The sequence below is a fragment of the Erpetoichthys calabaricus genome, chromosome 15, assembly GCF_900747795.2.
Source record: "Erpetoichthys calabaricus chromosome 15, fErpCal1.3, whole genome shotgun sequence".
NCBI classification, from domain to species: Eukaryota; Metazoa; Chordata; class Cladistia; order Polypteriformes; family Polypteridae; genus Erpetoichthys; species Erpetoichthys calabaricus.
The window spans coordinates 57,758,226-57,783,241 of record NC_041408.2 but is presented as its reverse complement, the minus strand read 5'-3'; the positions used below and the strand labels follow the sequence as shown (position 1 = coordinate 57,783,241).

General features: G+C 40.6%; 1 protein-coding gene across 1 annotated transcript in view; it reads left to right on the top strand.

The window, feature by feature from the left end:
• Positions 1-393: 393 nt before the first annotated feature.
• The window catches only part of LOC114665735 (kelch-like protein 10), a 33,449-nt gene continuing 8,826 nt past the window's right edge, over positions 394-25,016 (top strand). Inside the window, exons 1-2 of the mRNA XM_028820354.2 lie at positions 394-539; positions 7,042-7,531. Of these exons, the coding sequence (XP_028676187.2) occupies positions 394-539; positions 7,042-7,531 (636 nt within the window). The remainder of the gene's footprint in view (positions 540-7,041; positions 7,532-25,016) is intronic.

The following is a 25,016-nucleotide window of genomic DNA, read 5'->3' as shown; positions in this document are numbered from 1 at the left end:
AAAAATAAATGTGTTGTTTATTGTACGTACACACATACATACATACATACATATTGTACATAAATATTGTACATACATTCATAAATATATTGCACATACTGTACATCCATGCATTCTCAACATATGTGTAGAGTGACCCATTTCCTTAGTTTGAAAGGGACATTGTCCACCTTTATTGTGAGTGCATAATTTAACATCCATTTCAGATTAGACTTGAGCTTTAATGAAAGGTGGACTTTAAAAATGTCTACTCTAACGTGTCTTGAGGTTTTTATACAATGTCCCAGTGTGTTATTTGAATTTTTAAATCTGCCAGTTTTATGAAAGTCACCATGTTTGAATTTTTGCTTATTTGAGACTGTCCAGTTCAAACAACATCCAAACAGAAGTGACATGGAAAGCCAAATACCTGCCGTCAACTACAGCGTACTGAATGAGTTACGCCTGGAAGGAAGCTTCTTCGATGTGGTTATCTGTGCTTCTGGAGTGGAGTTTCCTGCTCACAAGAATGTCCTCTGCTGCTGTAGCCCCTACTTCAGGTGAGTAATGTTTTGTGATAAATATGTGTGGTGGATTCATCTCTGTAAAATATAGAAAATAAAGACACTTGTATGTTTCTATTCGTCCATCCATTCATCCAACCTTCTGCTGTCATGTAGCAACATAGAAGGGATCATACCATACCATACGGTTTTCTATGCCCGCTTAACCCTGAGCAGGGTCATGGGGGATTGAGCCTATTCCAGAAAAGGAGTTCATAAGAAAACATGATTTTTTTTTCTTTATTTCACCTAAAGTATCTATCTATCTATCTATCTATCTATCTATCTATCTATCTATCTATCTATCTATCTATCTATCTATCTATCTATCTATCTATCTATCTATCTATCTATCTATCTATCTATCTATCTATCTATCTATCTATCTATCTATCTATCTATCTATCTATCTATCTATCTATCTATCTATCTATCTATCTATCTATCTATCTATCTATCTTATACAATTTCTTGTATTAGGATTTTGTTAGTTTTTGCATACCCCTTGGGGTCAGAGCGCAGGGTCAGCCATTGTACATCACCCCTAGAGCAATTACAGGTTAAGGGTCTTGCTCAAGGGCCCAGCAGAATAGGATCTGTCTTGGCAATGTTTGTTAACTAAATGATTCTTGATCACTCGCTGTAAAATGACCAACTTCTATACTTGAAAAGTTTCAACACCTGCCATTTTTCTGGGGACCCCCAATAGATAAATGCTCACGATAATGGTTACTATATCTTTTATAATTATTATGCTGTATTTTAGATGTCAAAGATAGAGGCAAAAAGAGATTAAAAAGATGATTTAACTTTATAGAATGCCACTGTCTTGCATCATTATATACAGCACACGGTGTGTACATTTATTTTCCTCCTGGAAAGTGCATATGGCAGTCACCACTCGCCACTTTTCTACCTCACACCTGGAGCCAACAGCTTATAATCTAAGACCAGTACGTAAATATTTGAACATGAATTTCTGTTGGTGCGCCACTGTGGATGGTTAAATAATTTAGCATCTTCATGTTGCCATCTGCTAGTTTTTACAGATGTTAAACATAACATTCTCCAACCCATTTCATCCAATTCAGGCTCATGGGAGGCTGGAACCTATCCTAGCAGCATCAGGTATAAGGCAGGAAGCAGTCATAGGCAAGGTGTCAGTCTATTGCAGGGACCTTTGACATGCCAGATGCAGGATCCTGAGGTGGCTGCTCAAAATATTTTCTCTGAAAGGTTTATAAGAAAAGTCTCATTTTCTGCTGATGCTTAATTTTCCTTATTGTGGATAAATCATAATGGACAAGAAAGAAAATTTACGCTCAACAACTAGATGAATTTGAGGGCTGTGCAAGACACTCTAGCCCTCAATTGACTTAGTTTAGTAGTTCGGTTCTATAACGATCTCAGTCTATTTCAAGGTTTTGGGGAGGCCAAAGGTTATCTTGTTGTATATGGATATCAGATCAATGTGGCATTCTAATAGTAACGAATAGGGTGTTAATAAGGTAAGAAGCACAGTCGGGCCTGGCCAGTACTTGAATGGGAGACTATCTGGGAAAAGCTTGTGTTGCTGTCTGAAAAGATGTTGGTGAGGCCAGCAGGGGACACTTACCCTGTGGTCTGAGTGTGGATCCCAATGCCCCCAGTGCAGTGTACTGTGCAAATGGCACAGTCGTTTGGATGGGATATAAAATTGAGTTCTTCTACTTTCTGTGGTCATGAAAGATCCTTGGACATCCGCGTAGGTTGTATCCCAATGTTTGAGCTAAATTTATGACCATGGCCTATTCATTCTGGCCCCCTAATCATCCCTTGTCTCTAATGGGCTATGTCTCTCACCGCTTCACCACCTAACAGCTTATGTGTGGTGAGCGTACTGGCACAAAAATGGCTGCCACTGAATGCTACACATTAGTGGTGATTGAAGTTCCCTATTGACTGAAGCTCTTTGAGTAGCTAGAAAGAGCTGTATAAATGTAAATAATTATTTTTATTGTTATTATTGTTATTATTAAGGAATAAGTTGACCAGATTTTCAAAGTCCCAACCTGGGACACTTGTGAAGCAAGTTTATCCACAGACAAAGCTCATCCTCATTTGTTTAATGCCTGCTTTATCTCATTAACACTGAGGGTTCAGGGCACGGGCAGAAACAAAAAACACTTTCACCAATGAACATTCCACACCACATAATGCCTAAAGTGGAAACAAATACATAACAGTACTGTCTGATTTTGTCTGCTTCTTGGCTATCTTGGCAATGCTGTTCAAATGTAACAAAAGTTCTTAATTAAGCTTTCCCTGTTGGAGTTTTGACCACGCAGGTGAGTAGTCTGTTAAGATCCAGGCATTTTGATATTGTTCAGCTACTTATTGGGACACATTACCTGAAAATCGGGACTGTCTCTGTCACCCAGACATCTGGCCACCCTTGTAAATTATAGTGTATATTCTGAATCATTATAATGTGAACCTAATGGAACAGGGAGTTTGGTTTAGTGTAAGTTAGACAGAACCGACTAAGTGTTGATTTTCTATACACACAATGGCTTACACACCACATATATAGATAACCCTTAGTTTTTTTTGCTTTCATTTTATACTTTTACAGTTAGTAAGGTCATTTAACACTACCTGGTACTAATTAAAGCACTGGGAGGAGGAAGATGCATGCTGCGGTTTCTGAGCGCGCCTCACTGGGCTGGCAGTCCCACATGCGCTCCACCAACCAGCAGTGAACGCGACTTCCTACCCCACAAACAGTCTGCTGATTTTCATTAACTTGCGTTGAGGACCTGTTTTCCGTCAGTAGTGCCCACTGGAGGTGGAAAGGAAAAAAATGTACAAGTTGGTATAACCGTGTTCAAGGAAAAACTAAAACAGCAAACTCATTCCTAGCTGCAGTTGCACAGAACATTTCTCTGTTTGAAGACTGTAAGAGGCATTTGCTACTTATTTAGGTTATGTCAAGTAGATAGAAGTGTTTATGTTAGAAGTTATGTTAGATTGCCACCACAGAAAACCAGAAAAAGAACAGCAGAGAAAGTAGGGGTTAGTCCGGATCATTGAGCCACCAGGAATGATAATGATAATTAAATGCATATACTAAAATGGAGTTATGAGAAAGCCATGTTAAAATAATGAGTGAGTTTTTAGCAGTTTTTTAAAGTCCTGGCAAATTTCTATTGGTAAGCTATTCCAGATTTTAGGTGCATAACAACAGAAGGCTGCCTCACCACTTCTTTAAAGTTTAGCTCTTGGAATTATAAGCAGACATTCATTTGAAGATCTAAGGTTACGGTTTGGAGTGTAAAGTGAAAGGCATTCTGAAATATAGGATGGGGCCTCATGTATAAATGATGCGTATGCACAAAAATGTTGCATACTCCCATTTCCACGCTCAAATTGCAATGTATAAAACCTAAATTTGGCGTAAAGCCACGCACATTTTCAAACTAACTTAAACCCTGGCGTACGCAAGTTCTCCACTCGGTTTTGCAAACTAGCGGCACCCAGTGTCAAAGCAGTGCTTTTGTTCCAGTGTGGTTTCCCTTTCTTTTTTAGATCCATATCCCTGACACGGCTTTATCATATACACTGAAATTAACCACATATTGTTTATTAGTTTAAGGCATCTGATTGTAATTAACCTGTAATAATATAATGGTCCACAGAATGGTCAAACTATTCCAAATACCATGGCTGCTCTAGCGTTGTTACTCTCACTGCAATTTCTTCTTCTTCTTCTTTCAGCTGCTCCCATTAGGGGTTGATCATCTCAGTAGATCATCTTTTTCCATATTACTCTCACTGCACCACTCGGATTATTTCTATCACTGTATCTGAGTGTTGAATCACAGCTCTACAGTAGCTGATCGCAAAGAGAATTATCAGTATATCAGCATCAAGCACACGCTGCCTTAGCCATGCTGCCTATTTTAACTGCTTGCATACGGAAAACGCTTCAGAGCCTTTCCTGTAGGGACATCGCGGTTCAGAAAGTTTCATCCCAAGAACTATAAATGCACTCAATCAATCCATCAAGTACTCCTTGTAGAACTGTTTGTACCTATAAGTACAATTACCTCACTGTAAACTTGCTATACAGTTATAATATTGCACAACCTGAGCCACTTTATAAAGCGCACATTTACATATGATGACAATATCATTTTTAAGATGAAATGCAGCAAAATATGTTTATTATATTATACAGATAAAACTAACTTCATTTAAATAATCTATATTGTTAATAATCAAACATGTGAGGACACGGTGTCGCAGTGCTAGCAAGGAGCTGGCGCTCCGTTCATGGATTGTTCCTGCCTCCCGCTGTATTCTTTCTGGTGCTGTCGCGACACTGGAAGGATAGATGGATAGAATAATTAAACACGTACTACAAAGATATTTCAATGTTCCTTGAAAGTTTTGAAGAATCGGCATTCTAAGCTTACAGATGGCTTAACGTCTATTACAGAGCTGATTGTGTGGCGATTTGGTATTTGGAGAAAGAAAAGGAAGGACAGGAATTGGGGGTTAGTACGTTTGAAAGAGACAGTACTGCTACAATAAATTATTTCATCGAAGGTCGCGCATGGCGCAGCAAGAATCTTCCATGAGGCAGGAACAATCACTGCGCCACCGTGCTCCCATGTTTAATACATGCTTTAATTCCTATCATCGTGAAAATGATATCAAGTATACATTTCAGTATTTAAATTATTCAGAGAGCTGTAATATCATGAATGTAATGGATTCTGTGTCCTGTCGGAGGAAGAGAAAGACCATTTAAGAAGCACGTAGTGATTCACACACATAGAGCACATAGAAGAACAAATACAAAACAAAGCATTTAATGCGCTACTTTAGTTACGATGGGATTTGAGAAACTAGTAAACTAAACGATTTTAAGATGAAGTTAATGATGTTCTACTTTAATGACAAATTAACTACGTGATTAAAGTGGAAATTTCGAGATTAAAGTTGACATTTTGTGCTTTTTTCCCCACTGTGTGCCTATTTTTTTTTCTTTGTACCCTAATAAGCTTTCATATGACACTCAGTTGGTGGGCTACGACTCGCCTTTTCACTGCGACTTTGATATGTGACAACTTCTTTTTTATTTTGGTCACTGTGCGACTTTGTGAACTTGAGCTTTTGAGTTTCTCCGACACTCTATGTCACTCGATCAACTTCCTTTTGTTGTTTATACCACTGTTTAAACCAACAAATAGTACGTTTTTCCTTGCCTCCACTTGGTATTCGCTGAAATTCTTCTATTTCTCACCTTGATTTTGCCATTGCCTTTTCACAAAACACTGAGCTTAAGGGGCTATTTATATTGATTTGGATATTCAAAGAGGCGTAATTCTGGGAGGCATTTGGGAGTGGCAGCAGCCAAGCATGTGCATTACTTTTCACGCTGACCGGGATTTATGGCGTGGAAGAACATGGAAGTTGCCGAACGCACAGGTTTATGCATCTGGATTTTGTTGTGTGTACGAACATTTCTGTTTTTGTCTGTACACCATGTATTAGTGTGAACTCTATGCACGGCGTTATGCATGAGGCCCTTGGTCCGTCTTGCAAGGTGTTGGGATTTAGAAATGCAGAGACACTTGGGATGACTGCAGAGAGTTCTGCCAGGATGACACCAGGATCTCCTGTGATCTTCTGACATCGAAAAGAGTAACTAGGTTACCCACAGAAGTAGTTTCATAGTTTCAGGCAGAAAAGTAGAAGACCCTCCTTTGAGCTCTGTGGAGAGTAGACGAAGGAAGAAAGGTGAAAAAAGTTGATGAGAGAGTGAAAAGTTTTATATTTTGATGTTTACATTTATTTTTTGTAATTTGCAGATCCAAAGCTGTATACCCTTCTGTATTGCTTCGTTTTGGTTATAATAAATCATTTTTATGTTTATATTTTGGTTTTCTTGGTGCTTGTTGGGTTTGGGGACCATGAAAGGTCCTCTTTAGTCCATAATTTTGTGTTTCAGTTTGACAGTTTTATGGTGTACACTGTGGCAGCGCTGCTGCCTCACAGGAAGGGTCCCAGGTCCTTCCTGGGTCGAGGAGCTTAGATGTTCTCCCCATGTTTGTGTGGGTCTCCAGGTGCTTCGGCTTTCTTCAACCGTCCAAAGATATGCAGGTTATGTGAATTGGCCCCTGTGTGTTTGTGTTTGGGTGCCCTGGCTGGGTTTTCTTCTTCCTGCCTTGTGCCCTATGCTAGATTCCAGAGAACCTGTTTTGGATTAACATGACATTTTGACAATTTCTGATTATATGAAACGATTGAGTTTTGAATCCCATAATTACATTTATTTTACATTATAAAAATACCCAGGAAAATTGTTTAATTCAACCTGTACATGAATGACAACACCCAATAAAAGTGAATCCAGCGAGCAATTGCAAGTTGTCAACTTGTAATAAATACTGTAGAAGTGATTGTGAGACTTGAGCTATCCATCCCAACATGTCAATTCCTTTTCTTGCAGAACACTCTTCTCCAAAGGACTTAATCAAAAGAATGATAAAGTTTACAACATTCAGGGAATATCTTCCAAAATGATGGAGATGATTATCATATTTGCCTACACACAGACTGTCCCTGTCACAAGAGACAATGTGGAGCAGCTAATGGCTGTAGCCAACCACTTTAACGTATCAGGGCTGTTGCAAATTTGCAGTGACTTTCTTGAGGCGCATCTTCACCTGCACAACTGCATTGGGATTTGTAGGCTGGCATATTATTACTCCTGCCCCAAGCTGCGGATTTCAGCATTCGAGTTCATCTTACAAAAATTTGAGGAGCTGGTCAGGGTGTCAGAAGAGTTCCTGCAGCTGACTTTCGCTGAACTGTGTGATATCATCGAGCGGGATGAGCTTAATGTAAGGAACGAGAGCCTGGTTTTCACTGCTGTTCTGAAGTGGATTTCTCACCATCCACATGACCGCAATGGTTTTCTCACCAGACTCCTTTCTAAGGTACAAATTACTACACATTTTTATATTGTTACAGAAGGAATCTTAAAACTTGGCTTTATCACATCTTGTAATAAGTGTGGGCCACAGTACAGCCATGATTCTAATGCATAACCACTTCAGGGAGTTATTTCTCAATGTATCCATTGTGGACCACCGGGGTGCATACAGCCACCCTAACCCCGACACAGACAGGCAGGACACAAATTGCCACACAGCACACCTTTATTTACAGGTGGGGAAGCGCTTTCTCCACTCCCCACAAAAATACAATGTCCACAAGACCAAAGCCCAGTCCTTTTCTCTCTTTCTCTCTTTTCTCTGCCTCCACTCCTCCCTCGCAAGCTTTGTCCACTTCTTCCCAACTTTGGCTCCTCGAATGAAGTGAGGTGGCTCCTTTTATGATGGCCCTGGGAGTGTTCTAGGTGGCTCATTAATCGGACCTGGAATCACTCCTAGGTGTGGTGAGAGACCAATGTAGGGCTCTGCAGCTCCTCCTGGCGGCCCCCATGGAAGCCAACAGTGTTGTGCCAAACTCCAAGTCCCAGCATGCCATGTGGGAATCCATAGTGTCACAGCCGCCCAGGAGAGCTGCCCTTTAGGGGAAAGTATTGCACAGCCAATGCTCTCTCCTCTGGTCCTTCCATGCAGTTGCCGTCCCCGTGGCCGCCCATCACAACTTATTTAGTAATTAAATGCAGTCGATTTCAGAAATGCAGTGAATGGTCAACTTCAGTGGTATGTGCACATGCACACACAGTAAATATACACGTATTTATATACATATGAACAGAACAGCTTGATCGTGTGCTCTCCTGAGGCCTCATAAACTGCCACATACTTGGGGGGTTAATGCACCCCTGGACGCCAAATACTTTTTAAGTAAACGTCACAATTCACCAAGAAAAAGTGAAATTTTATTGGAACATATAACTTTTTCATGCAAAGAGTATCACAATTACTGCAACACTGATCATTTTACACACTGCCAATGAACTGTAAAAACTATAAAAGACTACTGCAACAATCTATTATTATGTATACAAGGTGCAACTGATGCCATCAATGAAATTCAGTAAATTACTGAGCCAACTGCACTTGAACTGGCTGTACGCAAGCACACAGAGGCCAATGCTGACACTTACAGGCCAGTATAGTGCAAAGATAGTGATGCTGATTCGCTAGGGGGCGGCAGTGGTCATGAGCTGGCTGCTCAACAAATGTACAGCATGGACTGATCAGCTCCTGCGTGCTGGCAAATTGCATTGGAAAAAAACTAAAGCCAGTTGTGACGTTCAAAAAATGTGTGTCACCAAATATACTCAGCTCCGGCATGCTGGCAAAATGTATTTGGAACTGAATATAGCCTTGAACAGGTATGGGTGTGTAAGGGTTAAAGCTTGTGTACTCACAAAAAGAGGTGCGAAATATGCATATGCAAATTTCCACACAAACATTGGGATTTATAAAAGAAAACTTAACGTGAAAACTTTTGTATATTTAAGGCTAATCTGACCAACATGGAAATGTCGACACCCTTGATTAAGAAGGGAAATGCAGCCAGACCAGCTAAATGACGACTCATAATACGTAATTCATAATAATTCATATCACTGAGCCATTATTATAATAGGGTGTTGATGTGACAAATATCTTAAAAGTGATAAATATGATGTACAGACTATATTTTAGTTCCCTTTTAAGAGGGCCAATGCTGTGCATTTACACCAAAGAACTTGTTTGGTTATTTCTCAGTAGATAGATAGATAGATAGATAGATAGATAGATAGATAGATAGATAGATAGATAGATAGATAGATAGATAGATAGATAGATAGATAGATAGATAGATAGATAGATAGATAGATAGATAGATAGATAGATAGATAGATAGATACTTTTATATCAACTACCTGCTGTCACTTGTCAGGGAACTGGCTGACAGGTCAGGGATACTTCAGTCAAGCTTCACTCAGACATGCCCGCTGTGCTGGAAGCCGTTACCTGATTGAGGAGTCCAGTTTTGTATTTTGTGGGTGCACATACATAAAACACATTTTTGCTAACATACAAGGGCCATTTGTGGCAGTGTCCTGTTCTCCTAATGTAATTAGGGCACTTTATTGCACTTATATCGAAATAAGGGCACTTAGCGAGAACAAAGCTGCTTTTGTTAACCATAAGTAGTTACAGTCAACTAACACACAAGTCAACTGTGATGCCAAACATCATATCTTCATGGCTTTGATCAAACTGTGATTCATTTATTTTGAGGTAAATCTATAGGCTATACTGGCCTCCTTGTTGGTATTGTCACTGGCTGAACCCTCAGTTCTTGTTCTATACGATTCATCATATCAGCAATCATGTCATTACATGTGCCCAGTGATAGCAGCTACCTGCTCAGACGCCGGCACCTTAGCCTTTCCAATACCACTAGAATGCAGAGGAGAGGTGCTATAATGCTGTGCATGATCTTGCGCTCTCAGGTGTGGTGCTTAGCCAGACGCACTTGAATGCAGATGGCGGGGTGTCGACATGTCAAGAGTGAGTCTGCTCTACTAGCCAATGAATGCCTGCAGCGTTGTGATTACATATGTATGAGGTTGATTAGCTTTGAGGCGCATTCACGAACACACACAAGATGATTGTAACTTATAAAGGTAAATTGTGTAAAAATGGCATTATAAAATCTGATTTTTTTTAGCATTAGCATTGTGGAAAAAACTTTCCTCTATGTTTAAAAAAATAATTCTTGGAGGCCAGATGAAAATGCAGAACAATTCTTTATTTGCATATAGATACGCATAAATGTCTCCATCTATGGAGTGAGAAATCAAAAAAATAATTTGTTCCATTTAATACTTTTCTATTACCATTACCTTTACTAATGCATTATGTCATCTGACTCTTAATATACAGAATTCTATCATCTTAGCCAATCAACTACAGCCACCAGTAACTTCATATACTGTACATGCTGATTTTTTCTTAATGATCTTATCTATCTTACTAAACCACAGTTAATTTATGCACAGCGGACGCACCGAGTTGCATGCGCACTGCGGCCTTGGCGCCCGCCCCAGAGTCTAGAGTCAAATGCAGCGGCATCCCAAAACGCGGCGGCACCCGCCCCAGAGTCAAACACAGCAGCTTCCCAGAGTCAGTAGGTGGCGCCCAAAACCAAACAACACAACGTGCTGCGCCGTGGCGCCCGCCCCAGAGTCAAATGCAGCGGCTTCCCAAAACGCAGCAGCTTCCCAGAGTTAGTATGTGGCGCCCAGACAACACAACCTGTGAGCGCCCAAACAACACAACCTGTACAGTCATGGATACAAACAATGAATGAAGGCGCCCACACAAAGAAACCGCTTTAGTTCAAATAGAGTTAGTGAATTAAATGGAAACTTTACCATGCCTACGACCTGTGAACTACACCTGAGGTAAAGCGTGCACGCCAGGTTGTACAGCCGCCCGGATGCGACTGCCCACACCACCGTATATACCCTCCATGATATTTCATAACGCAGCGGCTTCCCACCGAGGCACATATTGCGCCGTGGCGCATGCCCCAGAGTCAAACGCAGCGGCTTCCCAGAGTCAGTATGTGGCGTCCAAACAACACACTTGCTCTAATCCACTGTACCAGTAATATAGATCACATAACGGTCACAGACTCAAACCCAGCGGCTTCCTCGACTCAGTGGCTGGCACACAAACACCGCAACCTGTGAACTAAACTTGCTGTGCTCCACTCTGCCAGAAGTCGGTGTCAGCAAAGGCAACAGAACCACATCTCCACAAAACGAAACCGCTTTAGTACAGATATGCGTATTGAATTAAATGACATTTCCCCAGACTCACCCTCCCTCCATGATACGTCATCCATCCAAATATCGGACGGAACAGAAACTGATTGCCATTCTTGGATTTCCGATTCACTAGCGAATCGTGGGCTTACTTGTTATCACTGTTTCATAATAGGTGTGTCTCAGCTTTCTCACTAGTTTATCCTCGCTTTTTAAGGAGATGTTCATTAAACATCTACGTCTTTTTAACCTTAGCAGCTATCTTGGTGGCTCCTCTAGATGAGGCAAAAGTCTCACATGTCTAAGCTTTAAGCCGCATTTAGTTTACCCTTTTGTTAACTTCAGTCCTTTTCCTTACACTTTTAATAATCCATTGTTACACCGTTCTTTAAGTATATGCTTATATTAAATTGAAAATATTATCAAATATCAATGAAAAATATTTGATTAAATTTCTATGGCATTTTCCTGTTTTTTTCCATGTGCGCATTTCCATGATCAAATCCATGCAAAGTTTTATAAATGAGGTACCTGGGCACCAGGATCCCACTTGTCTTATGACGGATATCTTTTCTGCCATGAGCTGGTGTGGAGTTATATGTATTGCTTAGCTCTCAGTTTTCCAGAGCATTGCTATGCCAGCTAGAGGCTGAGGCACATGTAGAACACACTAAACACCATCATCCTTAGGAATGCAGAGTTCTGGAAGTTTCTTCCAAGAAATTGTGCTCTCTTTTCCCATTTATATATTTACTAGCTGTGTAAGCCCGTGCTGTAAAAAGCTTGGGCTCCTAAAAACCATTGAAATTATCAGAACAAAAACTGAAATGATGAATCGGCAGTTTCACTTGTCTATCAGCAGCTAAGTGAGTTTCTTTCTCGTGTGTTTTTCATTGACGATTTCACTCTGGTGACGGAGTCGCTTTCTTTCTTTCTTGCTATAGCCTCTTCCTTCTTTCTTCTTCCGACTTGTTAACTTGGGGCTGCCTTGCCGGCTCTTTGAGCTTCATGCTGTTGCCTTGCACTTCTGGGCTGGACAGATAGACACACACACGTCCATGCATAGACGTTTATATATAAGACTAGGGGGCTTTGCCCCTTGCTCACTCCGCTCGCCAATCCCTTGGCCTACACTACACGCTAGCCTCTTTGCAGTTCTGCCTCTCGCATATGGGGATGCGGATGTACAATTTAAACAGATTTTAATTTTCCTGTGAATTGTTACGTATCACGTATAACTGCCCGTAATTGAATTTCGTTTCTTTCTCTCTATTAAGTAAAACGACTTTTCGAATGTTTGGCTCTGAGATTTGTTAATTGTCTTTGCAAAAGCTATTCTAATGGGAAACTGTAAATGTTTTAATACGAATGGCATATCAAGATCTCTTTTGTTGTCTAATGGTATCCCCTGAAGATGAACTACATTACCTTTCTTGGATACATCCTTCTTTCAACAGTAATTTGGCCGGTAGAAGACCGGACGGTGTAAACGGTTATAGATATTCTTTGTGATACTATAAGTTGTTGTTTTCTTCTTCTGCACGATCACCACCAACTGTTTCAGCATAGTCTATTGATACACATTTAACCAATTTGCCATGTTACCAATCGACATTTTTGACATAAATTTGTTTGACTTCCTCATTTCTAGGTTCTAGGATTGCGTGTGTTCTCATTTTTTCTGTTGATAACCCTTCGTGATGAAATTCTTCAATAAGATTTGGACATAATACATCTTCTTTAATTGGGAGCTTAAAGTGAGGAAAATGTTAAAATTTATAAGAGCTGAGAGCGCAGGAAGTGTGTCTGACAAAAACATTCACAAGAATGAGTGGTGAGAGTACCGTGGTCTTGTTTGAAAATGGTTGATAGGAGTGCGTGACTTGAAAAAATCTAATGGCACCATGTTCCAGACACTTCACATCTCTGCCGCTCGCATTGCGATGGGGTGCTGGATGCACACTAAGGCGATGTGGTCGGATCAGCTACTGGCTTCAGCTGTGCATCGATCATTTAAAAGCCTGTACAACAGCTGTCCTTTTGTCTCACTGTCTTGTCTCGCAGGACATTAAAGTGTCTCCGAGAAAATCACGTATCGTCTCTTTCCAAGCCTTCCAAGATTTTTTTTTTATAATAGAGAGATATAGATTTATTCACATGTATACAGATAGTACAGTGAAATTCTTCCTTTTATGTGCTAATGAATGTGCACCACTCTCTGGCGCCATGATTAGTGAGTGGAACTACCTTACCTTGAAACTTTCCTATCTTAGCTTGAAACTTTTGTCTTTGTTACATGAAAAATCCAAGAACAGATTAGTCATTACCCCAGTAGCAACAAATTATATAGCAAATGTGGATATAGGTTATGTTTACCTTAATATGAGAAGGACAAAACAGAACTGGAGAAAATCCACAGGGAAGATACTAGACTTATTCCATGGTGGTGGAAATAAGCTGTGACGAAATTTAATATATTTGTCATATGTACAGTATACGCAAGAGTGTGTTTTTACATATCTTTAAACTTTATACATTACACTTTATTAAACACACCTCTCTAATGCTGCACAGTATCTCTTCAGATCTTCAGATAAGCCCAAATTCTACCAAACTTCGATTCAATAAGATTCTGAAAATGTTCCTCAGCAATTTTAGTCCATAATGGTACCATGTCCAGGGACTATTCCTGCCTTGAGCCCAATATGCTTCTCTACACCCCTGCGCTGGATAAGTGGATTAGGAACTGGATATACAGGTGAAACACACAGTTCCTGTATATTTTTAGGGATCACATTATTGCTGTGAACTTGGTCTACATAACTGTGTTCTTTTTTGATTGAGTTCTGGGGCTGTGTAGGCCAGTGGTTCTTAAACTTTTCTTCTTGCAGCCCAATTTTACCTGTCTTTGTGATCATTGTGCTGTTACACTGAACATCTTCCTTCCATGGGGGTCTACCTTGGACAATCAATGCCGAATGTCATCTGGGTGCCTCCTTGTAGAATCTCCTGAGAGCATCATTCCTTCCCTCTTGGAGAATTGCTGCCAAACATTAACCCTTAGGCGGGAGTTGACTCCCATGTAGAATTGAAGTCAAAGGCCCTCCTTGGCCCCATAAATGTACTGGGGGTTTGTTTCAGCTATACAAGTGGCGATCCATCACAACTCTTTCCCAAAATGTTTACAACCCTTTCTCATTCACTTCAGTTGTAATTCACAACTCAATGTGACCCAACTAAAGATAAACCCATAGTTTAAGAATCACTGGACAAGTTTATTGGACCAGCTTGAGTAGAGGCTTGCTTTGTGACCTGCATCATCTCAAGCCTTGAACTATCCATGTGAAAAAAATGTACACTGTGGCCATAAAGGGACACACGTGGCCAGCAACAGCCAGCAGCAATGTTTAGATATGCTGTTATGTTCAAATGACACCCAGTTTGTGTTAACAGACAAAACCTTCTATATGCCATTACATCCATGGATTCATGGTGTTTACCCCAAATTCTGACCCTACTATTTTCATTTCACAGCATAACGTGACAGTTGACACATTTTTCAATCTTCATCTTCCTGTTTAAAATGAGTGGAACCCGTCTGAAATTTTTCCTACTGTAGCTTGAGTGTTTCTGGGCACATTACCAAAGTGTTGCTGCCCACAGAACTACCACATAACAGAGCAGATGTTCATTTCTCAGTAAACTCTACAGGTTGTAGTGCATGAAAATCCTGAAAGGGCAGATGTTTCTGAAATGCTGGAACCAACACATCTGGTGCCAACAGTCTAACCTCTCTGTCAAGTTGTTTGGATTGACTGTCTTGCCTAGTCTAATGTTTGGTTAAATATCAAATATCAAATAAACCCCTGGAAATGAAGCCACAGTGCCATCCAATGCACCACAAATTATTATTATTATTATTATTGTCCATCCATTAATCAATTTTATGAACTCAATCCAATTCAAACTGGAGAAATTTCCCTACAAGAGCTGGTTTGGTATAAGCACAAGTTTTCATTATAATCAAATATTTTAGTTACATCACCCTGTGAGCACTACTTCATGTTATGCAATATACTGTAAGTACCTGTTCATATATAATCATTTTTATGTATTACAGAATGCACTTGAAAATATATTTATAAAGTGGCATGTTTATATAAACTGCTCAAGTTCATACAATTGATTTATTCATGAGTGTGAGCAAATATACTTAGTGTCGTCCGAGGAAATGACAGGCTGATACACAGATAGATTTTTGGCTGCCAAACAGGCCATCCACATTTATTCAAGGTTTAAACGAAAATAACACATGATGGCATATAAATGAAACAAAAAATACTGCCACCAAAATAACGTGGCTATCTGAAACGCAATTGCTTCATCTGTTGTGAGGTAAGAGAGGAGATCCTTTGCTCTGGTCGCTTGGGGAAGAAATGACGTCTCCTTCCAGGTGGTTGTGCTTTTATGGCCCAGGGACCAGAAGGGGCGGAGTCAGTGTCCCTCATTGGGTGGTTTCTGTGGAGGATGAAGAAGAAGACAAGACAGTTAGCAGCAGTGACCCCCTTTCGGTCCAGGGTGGTATCACATACCTTGGTGGAACTCAGAGGGGTGAACCTCTGACGTGCATGTGTGACATACTGTATATTGCTCATTACTGAAATTTAAAGAATACAGTGGGAGACAAGACCATGTGCCATTTTTGAATAGTGTATTATACAAGTGTACAACTAGATTAAAAATCATTCAAGGTTGATTTAGAATTGCTACATTTAATGGGTATGCACAATACCAATGATTTAATCTGTGCATTACAGGGAGGCAGTCCAAACTGTGCCAATTCCTCTTTTCACTCAGTGTTTCATGAAGGGCTGTTGTTTCAAGTATCACATTCTGCTTCTTTTAAGCAAACATGCTTTAGAGAGGCAACATGAGCAACAAATTAAAAACAGCAACAACATCAACAACAACAACAACAACAACAATAATAATAATAATAATAATAATAATAATAATAATAATAATAATAATAATAATGCCCTGCGGTGGGCTGGCACCCTGCTCGGGGTTTGTTTCCTGCCTTGCTCCCTGTGTTGGCTGGGATTGGCTCCAGCAGACCCCCATGACCCTGTAGTTAGGATATAGTGGGTTGGATAATGGATGGATGGATAATAATAATAATAATAATAATAATAATAATAATAATAATAATAATAATAATAATAATAATAATAATGAAAAATAAAAAAGAAGATATGGTACAAACATAAATGTAGTGCTTATGTTTTTAATAGAAGTATTTCTGGCTTATTTGACAACCTTACTTCTAAGTGAACAACGTTCACAATTAATGTGTATAAGATAAATCAATTGGGTTACTTTTATTTTTTTTTTAATTTTTATTGATTTTATTGAAATCACACAACTTTCCATACAAATACAGTACATCAATTTGACAAGAATAGGATTGAAAAAAAATCAACCCCCACCCCTGAGAAAGAGAGCATGGTCAACAGAATAAAATTTAAACCTAGTAAAAATAAGCAAATAGATAGAGTAATAAGTGAATATAGATAAATGGAGAAGACAAAAAAATGGGAGAGAATCCGCTTCCTCAGTGCTTTAAAAGCTTATTCGAAAATGTTATTGATTAGATCCTGCCAGGTTTGGAAACATTTCTGCACAGATCCTCTAAGTGAGAATTTTATTTTTTCCAATTTCAAATAATATATAACATCAGTTACCCATTGACTTAAAAAGGGAGAGTTAGGATTCTTACAGTTGAGCAAGATAAGTCTGCGTGCCAATAGTGTAGTAAAGGCAATCACAGTTTGTTTGTCCTTCTCCACTTTAAGCCCATCTGAAAGTACACCAAACACAGCTGTTAATGGGTTAGGAGGGATTGTGACACCAAGGCTGTCTGAAAGGCATTTCAAAATCTTGGTCCAGAAACATGTGACCCAGTGAGGCTGGAACTTGACTGCAGGGTTCGCAGGTTGGATCTTGCCCTGGAAACATTTTGGACAATTTTAAGCGAGACAGATGTGCTCGATATATAATTTTTAATTGAATAATTGTATGCTTTGCAGATATGGAGCTCAAGTGAATTCTCTGCATTGCTACCTTCCACTCCTTTTCTCATATGTTGAGGGAGAGATCCTTGTCCCATTGTCCTCTTGGATCTTTGAAAGGGAGGGACTGTAAAATGGTTTTATATATTGCAGAGATTCTGTCTAAGTCCTTGAAACTGATGAGTATTTTCCTGCATAGAGGGAGGTGGGAGATGAGGGAAATTGGGCAGGTTCTGTTTAACAAAGTTTCTAATTTGAAGCTAGTGAAAGAACTGTCTTGCTGGAAAGTTAAATTTAGAATGTAATTGTTCATAGGATGCAAAGACGTTGTCTATGTACAGATCTTTAAGTGATTTAATCCTAAATGTTTTCCAAACATTAAAAACTGCATATGTTTGCGATGGTTGAAAAAGGTGGTTCTCATGCAGTGGTGCCACCGATAAAAGATTCTCTATCTTAAAATGTTTCCTACATTGGTTCCACATTCTGAGTGAATAAAGCACTATTGGGTTATTAGTATATTGGCGATAATTTGCATTTATTGGGGCGCAAAGCAAGGAATATAAAGATGAACTGCAGGATTCTATTTCTATTGCAGACCAAGCCTGCATATGTCCAGGTTTTTATACTGTATGTTGTATGTTTGCTGCCCAGTAGTAAAACTGAAAGTTAGGCAGAGCCATGCCACCTTCCGCCTTAGGTCTTTGCAGGGTCGCTCTTTGGATACGTGGATGTTTTGAATTCCAAATAAATGTGGTTATGGTTGAATCTAATTTCTTAAACAACGATTTATTGATGTACAGTATATTGGAATGTTTGGAAATAAAAAGAGAAGCTTAGTGAGGATATTCATCTTAACAATGTTAATTCTTCCAGTTAAAGTGAGTTGTAGGGTTGACCATCTATACAAGTCTTGCTTGATTTTTTCCATACAGACAGCAAAATTTTGTTGATAAAGAGCTTTATGTTTACTTGTGATGTTTACCCCTAGATATTTGAACTGATCTACGATGATAAAAGGGAGGTTGTCCAATCTAATATTGTGTGCTTGAGAATTAACTGGAAAGAGCACACTTTTAGTCAAATTAATTCTGAGACCAGAAATCTTTTGGAATTCTGTTAGTGCTGTTAGGACTGTAGGCACAGTATTTTGTGGGTCTGATATATACAGTACCATCCATCCATCCATCCTCTTCCGCTTATCCGGTCATGGGGGCAGCAGCTTGAGCATAGATGCCCAGACTTCCCTCTCCCCGGCCACTTCACCACTTCATGAGGAGCCACCTCATCTGACTCCTCTCGATCCGGAGGAGCAGCGGCTCTACTTTGAGCCCCTCCCGGATGACTGAGCTTCTCACCCTATCTATGGAGGAAACTCATTTCAGCCGCTTGTATTCGCGATCTCGTTCTTTCAGTCACTACCCATAGCTCATGACCAGGTGAGGGTAGGAACATAGATCAGCTGGTAAACTGAGAGCTTTGCCTTGTGGCTCGGCTCCTTTTTCACCACGACAGACCGATGCAGAGCCCGCATCACAGAATCAGTACCATATCATCTGCATATAAAGAGATTTTCTGTTCAAGTCCTTCTCTGATACAGTGATCCCTCCTCGATCGCAGGGGTTGCGTTCCAGAGCCCCCCACGAAAGGTGAAAATCCGCAAAGTAGAAACCATAGAATTTCCCCTTGGGATTAATAAAGTATCTATCTATCTATCTATCTATCTATCTATCTATCTATCTATCTATCTATCTATCTATCTATCTATCTATCTATCTATCTATCTATCTATCTATCTATCTATCTATCTATCTATCTATCTATCTATCTATCTATCTATCTATCTATCTATCTATCTATCTATCTATCTATCTATCTATATGTTTATATGGTTATTTTTATATTGTCATGCTTATGTCACAGATTTGCACAGAAACGCAGGAGGTTGTAGAGAAACAGGAACTTTATTCAAACACTGCAAACAAACATTTGTTTCTTTTTCAAAAGTTTAAACTGTGCTCCATAACAAGACAGAGATGACAGTTCCGTCTCACAATTAAAGGAATGCAAACTTACAGTATCTTCCTCTTCAAAGGACTGCGCGTCAGGAGCGGAGAGAGAGAGGAAAGCAAACAATCAGAAATCAATAGGTGCTTTTTGGGCTTTTAAGTATGCAAAGCACCGTACGGGAAGCATGTCGCTTGACAAAGCAGCTGCAAGGAAGGGAGCAATGTGAAGGTAGTCTTTCAGCATTCAGTCTTTCAGTCTTACGAGCGGCCGTATCCTCTAGGGGTGCGAACAGCCCCCGTGCTCACAATATATTTGAGGAGTTTTATTTAATACGTAATACGTGCTCTGATTGGGTAGCTTCTCAGCCATCTGCTAATAGCGTCCATTCTATGAAATCAGCTGGGCAAACCAACTGAGGAAGCATGTAACAGAAATTAACACTAGAATTACCAGAGCCTACGAAAAAACTCGTAGATCCGGCCCACCTTAAATCGCTTCTTAAAACCGTTCTCACCTCTCCGCCAGTGTCTTTTGTCATCTAAATGTACTGGTAAAGACAAGCTGCCAGCAGCCGGCTATTCCATCCCCCCAACGACTTAGAATGTAAACGAGCTTTTCCCATCTCATGCCTTGATTGATTATCTGGGAGTGAAGTGGAGTTTTAGAGTAGACTCTGGTAATTCTAGTGTTAAAAGACCCATTGTCCACTGAAACCCACGAACCAGAGAAAAATCTGCGATATATATTTAAATATGCTTACATATAAATTCCGTGATAGAGTGAAGTCGAAGCGCGATATAGCGAGGGATTACTGTAATCCCCTTTATCTCATAAGCATTTCAAAAATGAACTGCCAGTGGCTCAGTGGCGATTGCAAAAAGTAGTGGTGACAAGGGGCATCCTTGTCTGGTACCACGTTCTAGTTTAAAGTAGTCTGAATTAATGTTGTTAATAATACAAACTGAAGCTTCTGGATTGGTATACAGTAGTTTAATCCATGCACAAATGTTTGGGCCAAACCCAAATCTCTCCAATGTAGTGTAAAGTTAGTTCCATTCAATCATATCAAATGCTTTTTCTGCATCCAAGGATAATAAAATCTCTGGGATATTTGACTTTGCGGGTGAGTATATTACATTAAAAAGGCGTTGAAGATTGGATGCTAAATGTCGGCCTTTAATAAATCCAGTTTGATCTTGTGATATTACTGAAGGCAGCACTTTCTCCATCCTTCTAGCTTGGACTTTGGAGGGTATTTTAACATCATTATTCAGAAGTGAAATTGGTCTGTATGATGCACATTGTAATACATCCTTATTTTGTTTAGGAAAGACGGTGATTGATGCTTGACGAAAAGTTTGAGGTAGAATTTTATTGTCCCTAGCTTCTGTTAATGTTGCTAATAGAAGGGGAGCTAGCTGAGTGGAGAACTTCTTATAAAATTCGGCAGAGTAGCCATCGGCGCCTGCTGCTTTCCCACTCTGAAGTGACTTTATAGCATCTAGTAATTCTGGTAGCGCTAGAGGTTTATTCAATTCCTCTGCACTAAGAGTATCTATTTGTGGTGTAATGCATCCAGAAATGCATTAGATTGTGTCTTGTCTTCTTTAAACTCAGTAGAATATAAGGATTTATAGTAATCTCTAAATGTGTGCATTATATTTTTATGGTCAATGATTATGTCTCCGTTTGTGTTGGTAATTGCTGGGATTGCATTGCGAACTTCTTACTTATTAGCTTTCTCTCCATGTTCATAGTAATGATGTCTTGTTTTAAAAATGAGTTGTTCAGTTTCATTAGTTGTTAAGAGGTTGAGCTCTGAATGCAGAGCCTGCCTTTTCCTATGAAGAGCCTCACTTGGACACCTGGCGTGTTCTTCATCTATTCTAGTAATTTCGTTGGTTAGCTTTGATACCTGCTTGCTTTCCAGTTTATTTCTGTGGGAAAGATATGAGATAATCTGTCCTCTTAGGAAGGCCTTCAGGGTTTCCCAGAGTGTCCCTGCAGAGACCTCTGAGGATATATTTGTCTCTAGAAAAAAACTGATTTGTTTTGATATAAATTTTGTTAAGTTCTCGTCTGCTAATAAAAGTGGGTTAAGACGCCATCTGTGAGATGAGTATGTGGGGCATAATAATTTTATGTCCAGGATCAGAGCAGTATGGTCGGAAATAACAATAGCGTCGTACTTGCAGGATTTAATCGTAGGCAAGAAATGGTTATCTACAAAAAAATAATCAATTCTTGAGTAGCAATGATGCACTGGTGAGTAGAAGGAATATGTTCTTGAATTTGGGTTTAGAAATCTCCAGGGGTCTGATAAGTTTTGGTCAGTTACAAACTGTATAATTGTCTTTGCAGTGTACAGTCAGGCTGACTGCGCCGTAAGATGGCTGCACCGACGAGAGCTCCGAGTCATCTCAGCAAAAAGTTATTTATTTTCTTACTATTCACTCTCTTTGTGCGTACTACTTTATCACACTTTCAGTATGACCGGCAAACACTCTTGGAATTACGTTCATCAGCCAGTTTGGGTTTTACAACAGTTTTTGATATCGCGGATACTGTACTGCCTGGAGTCTTTTGCTTACTCGCGCGACGCCGAAGGAAAACAAAGAGGGGGAAACATGCCAGAGTTCTGTTCTGAACCCGAAAGAGAAACAACAAGCCTCCTCTGCCTAGCATCCTGCTCGATAATGTTCAGTCTCTGGACAACAAATTAGATGAGCTGCGCGCATGGATAAAGCACCAAAAACACATCACGAACTGCTGCGTTTTGGCGTTCACAGAGACGTGGTTGGAGCCTAGCGTACCCGAATGTGCAGTCACACCAGACGGGTTCACAGTTTATCGGGGAGACAGAACGAAGGACTCCGGCAAGTCGAGGGGAGGGGGTGTGTGCTTTATGGTTAATTCTTCGTGGGCTACGGATGTGTGTCTTAAAAACGCACTGCTCACCTGTTCTCGAGCTGCTGACCATTAAAGTTAGACCCTTTCACCTCCCGAGGGAGTTCAGTTCAGTTCAGTTCTCCTTTCAGTTGTTTACATCCCCCCACAAGCTGATAAAGCTTCGGCTATGGATGAACTGTATGATGTTATCAGTGGACTAGAGAATGCTAACTCAGAAGCAGCATTTATTGTGAAGGGAAACTATAACAGAGCAAACATGAAGAAAGTTCTCCCTAAATACTATCAGCTCATCTCTCCCCCCACAAGAGGTGATCAGACACTGGATCATTGTTGCACCTTATTCAAGGACTCCTACAAACCCCTCCCTCGACCAGCTTTTGGAAAAGCAGACCATTGCTCTATATTGCTGCTGCCCGCATATAAACAAAGACTTAAACAGGAAAAACCGGTTTACAGGGACATCTACAAATGGGACAGTGAGGCTGAGGGGGTCTTACAGGACTGCTTTGAAACAACTGATTGGGAGATGTTTGAGGATGCAGCTGATGGCAACATCAATGAATTCACAGACTCTGTCACAGGATATATCAGCAAGTGCATTGACGATGTTGTCACTAAAACCTCCATTTGCATATATCCTAATCAGAAACCCTGGGTAAATGGGGAGTTTCGGGCTAAGCTCAAGGCGCGGACCTCTGCCTTTGGCTCAGGGGACTCTGATGCATACAAAGCAGCCAGATACGACCTTTGGAGGTCCATCAAGAAGGCCAAATGGGACTACAGGGACAAAGTGGAGTCAAGCTACCACAGCTCTGACACCAAGCGCCTGTGGAACGGACTGTGCTGCATCACTGACTATAAAAAGAAAAACACAGTCAGTGTTCAGCCCACTGCATCTCTAGCAGACAAGCTCAACACCTTCTATGCTCGTTTTGATGCAGCCAACAAAAAACAGGTGCTATATCCTCAAGGGGGCAGTGAGTCTGTCACTCTGATCCTTGAAACGTCTGACGTGAAAAGGTCCTTCAAAAAGGTCAATCCTCGCAAAGTTCCGGGACCAGATGGCATCCCAGGCCGTGCCCTCAGGGCGTGTGCTGACCAGCTAGCAGGTGTGTTCATCAACATCTTCAATCTCTCCCTGAGGCAGTCGGTGGTCCCCACTTCCTTCAAGGCATCCACCATCATTCCTGTCCCAAAGAAACAGGTGGTCTCCTGTCTGAATGACTATCACCCGGTTGCACTGACATCGGTTATTATGAAGTGCTTCGAGCAACTGGTCAAAGGTTACATCTGCTCCTCCCTCCCCGACATGCTGGATCCTCTCCAAATTGCTTACAGATCAAACAGATCTACAGAGGATGCCATTGCGCTAACACTAAACACTGCCCTCACCCACCTGGAAAGAGGAAATACATATGTAAGAATGCTGTTCATAGATTACAGCTCGGCATTCAACACCATCATCCCCTCAAAACTCGTCTTGAAGCTTGACGACCTTGGGTTGGGGACGACCATCTGCAGATGGATTTTCTCTTTCCTCAAAAACAGGCCCCAGGTGGTGAGAGTCTTAACACACATCCTCATCACTCATTTTAAACACAGGAGTGCCGCAGGGATGTGTGCTTAGCCCCCTCTTGTATTCCTTGTTCACCCACGACTGTGTTGTAAAACACGGCACAAATACCATCATCAAGTTTGACACAACCGTCATAGGCCTTATCACTGGCAACGATGAGACGGCCTACAGAGAGGAGGTGCTGGCACTGAGTAATTGGTGCCTGGATAACAACTTGTCTCTTAACGTCAGCAAAACCAAGGAGATTATCGTGGACTATCGGAAACAGCAAGGCGGAGAACACCCGGCCATCTACATCAGCGGTGTAGAAGTTGAAAGGGTTAACAGCTTCAAGTTCCTTGGAGTAAACATCACTGAGGATCCCTCGTGGACCCTTCACATAGACACTGTGGTAAGGAAAGCTCGCCAGCGGCTCTACTTCCTGAGGAGGCTGAGGAAGGTTGGCATGAATGCCAACATCACCTCAAACATTTACAGGAATTTTGGTCGAGAATCTGCTGATGGGCTGCAATTCCATCTGGTATGGGAGCTGCTCTGTCAGCAGCTGGAAATCACTACAGAGAGTGGTGAAGGCAGCAGAGCACATCACGGGCAAGAGTCTCCCTGCCATTGAAGACATTTACCTCCTTCGGTGCTGGCGTAAGACAAGCAGCATCATAAAGGACCACAGCCATCCAGCACGCCAGCTGTTCTCCTTGTTACCGTCTGGCAGACAATACAGGAGTCTGGCTGCTCGGACTACAAAACTTAAGAACAGTTTTTACCACCAGGCCATTCGACTCCTCAACAGCAACACCTGAACCTTTACATACACTTACATTACACCTACATTGCATTACATCTACATTGCACTACTCACACACAAACTGTACCTGCACACACTCTGAATACTGACTGGAACATGCATCTGCACTTTATGGAATATGCATCTGTACTTATAAAACATTATCTGTGCAATAACTGTCATTTGTACTTGCTGCTCATTCAACTCATATTGCTCTATAACTTCTTTTAAAACGTACACATTTTATTTTATATGGCTAGGCTATTTTTAACTTGTAATTTGTTTTTTTAATTTTTTTTTTAGCTTTATTGGATCTAGGCTGAGTGAC